Source organism: Chanos chanos, chromosome 5 (genome assembly GCF_902362185.1).
Source record: "Chanos chanos chromosome 5, fChaCha1.1, whole genome shotgun sequence".
NCBI lineage: Eukaryota > Metazoa > Chordata > Actinopteri > Gonorynchiformes > Chanidae > Chanos > Chanos chanos.
In genome coordinates, this window is record NC_044499.1 from 48,533,890 (window position 1) to 48,535,814 (window position 1,925).

General features: G+C 49.6%; 1 protein-coding gene across 1 annotated transcript in view; it reads right to left on the reverse strand.

Annotated features, from left to right (window-relative positions):
• Positions 1–1,435: 1,435 nt before the first annotated feature.
• Positions 1,436–1,925, reverse strand: part of usp54b (ubiquitin specific peptidase 54b) — a 47,964-nt gene continuing 47,474 nt past the window's right edge. The window contains 1 exon segment of the mRNA XM_030775134.1: positions 1,436–1,750. Within this exon segment, the coding sequence (XP_030630994.1) occupies positions 1,436–1,750 (315 nt within the window).

Sequence of the window (1,925 nt, forward strand, 5' to 3'; positions counted from 1 at the left end):
GTGTGTGTGTGTGTGTGTGTGTGTGTGTGTATATACACACATATGTGTATATAAATACTTCTTTTTTACATTAACTTGTGTATTAGTGTTCGCTCAGTCGAAACATGTAAAGCAGTCTTTTCCTGGGACGTTAGGATGACATACAGGTCTGTGCTGCAGAAATGCCCATAGTGGAGACTGAGGGTTGGGGTTCTGGCTCGTCCTCTGCCCTCTCCGCACAGGGAGGGAGGTGGAGGAGTGTGTTCACTCGTCTGCTCTGAGAGGGCTTCTCCAGAGCCAGGAGATGGAACACATACAAAAAAAAGTACAGCTCATTTTCCATTGCTTTGTACAAGGCATGTAAGTACTTAGTCAATAAATCAATACAATCTACACAAACACGCTACTTTCTAATCTTCGTACAAAAAAAAGTGTTTCTGTGAGATAAGAGAGAGAGAGAGAGAGAGAGAGAGAGGAGAAATAAGAATCCTTTTCAAAATTCAGAGAATTGAAAGATATGGTGAGGATTGGTGGTGTAAGCTGGGGGGGGGGGGGGGGGGGGGGGGGGGGGCCAGGTCAAGGCCGTTTTTCATTGGTCAACGAGCAAATGGAACGCCCTTAGATTCCTCCCATATCCATCCACATTCCTGTTGGTCATGTGTGAGTGCTGGCGATCGACTCCGTCGCTGTAGGGGCCAGGGACACAGCTAAACGGAGCTCAGGGTTATTGAAATATAAGCCAAGATACCATCAGCCCATTCTGTCAGCAATGCACCATGCAGGGCTTTTAATTAAGTTAAGTGCTCGCGGTTTGTTTGGAGGCCGAGTGTGTGTGTGTGTGTGTGTGTGTGTGTGTGAGTGTGTGTGTTTGTGTGTTTGTGTGTGTGTGTGTGTGTTCTGAACCAGCGAGTGGACACATAGCCGTGAGGCAGACGTGACCTCAGTTAGCGAAATATATCAGACCCCACAGAGTTTTAAAAGAGAGAGACAACGTAGCCACACACACACACACACACACACACACATCTAAATCAGCATTCTACAACAGGAGAAGTCAATGTTTTGTGTGTTTCTGTTTTGTGTGCTAAGCAGACAGTATCAGCCAGAGGGGGAGCTTTTCCTCCATCATGAGGCTAAGATGTAAAAAGGCCATAGGGAGTGGGAAGAGGACAGGCCTAAACTGAACACCAACAGAGAGGCATAGAAACAGGCAACAGTTGTGCCTGTCCACAAATCTAATTCAGAGAGATTAGAAAAGAGAGAGAGGGAGAGAGAGAGAGAAAGAGAGAGTAAAACAGAAAATCAAACAGAGATGCAGGAAGAAAGACACACACAAAAGAAACACAGAAAAAAAAAGAACGAGAGATCGAGAGAAAGCCTGGTGGTGGAACACGATGTGGCGGGTGTGACAGAAGCGTGGGGAGCACGTCGCATCTTTTTGGGACCGCCGCCTGTCTCAGAGCTGGAGCAGTTCCTCAGAGACACACAGACTCAGGCCTGCGTCCGTCCTCCACCGCGCCCTCCAGGGCTGCTCCGGAGGGCGTGGCCGGAAGGACGGGGTGGGATAGACCAGATGCCTCTGAGGGGGACCACGGGAGCGGGAGTACCAGGCTCGGCCTGAGCGGGTCCAGGGAGGGTCGGGGGAGGACGCCAGCGAGTCGGCCCTCTGGGAAGCGCTGGGCAGAGAGCCGCGGGTCAGTGCAAAACTGTGGTACTTCCCATCGGCGAGAGCTTGACGCCCGTCAAACACAGCCAGAAACTCGGCGACTCTCTGGAGACCTCCTGCGGGAGGGAGGAGGGACGGTGGAGTGTGAAGGACAGGAATTCCAACCAATCAAAAACCAAAGAAAGAGAAAAGTCCTCTCACAACAATACCAAAAGAAAAAAGAAAAAAAAGAAAAAGAAAAGACAAAACGACCACACTTTGAAATACAGACACGCTGTCT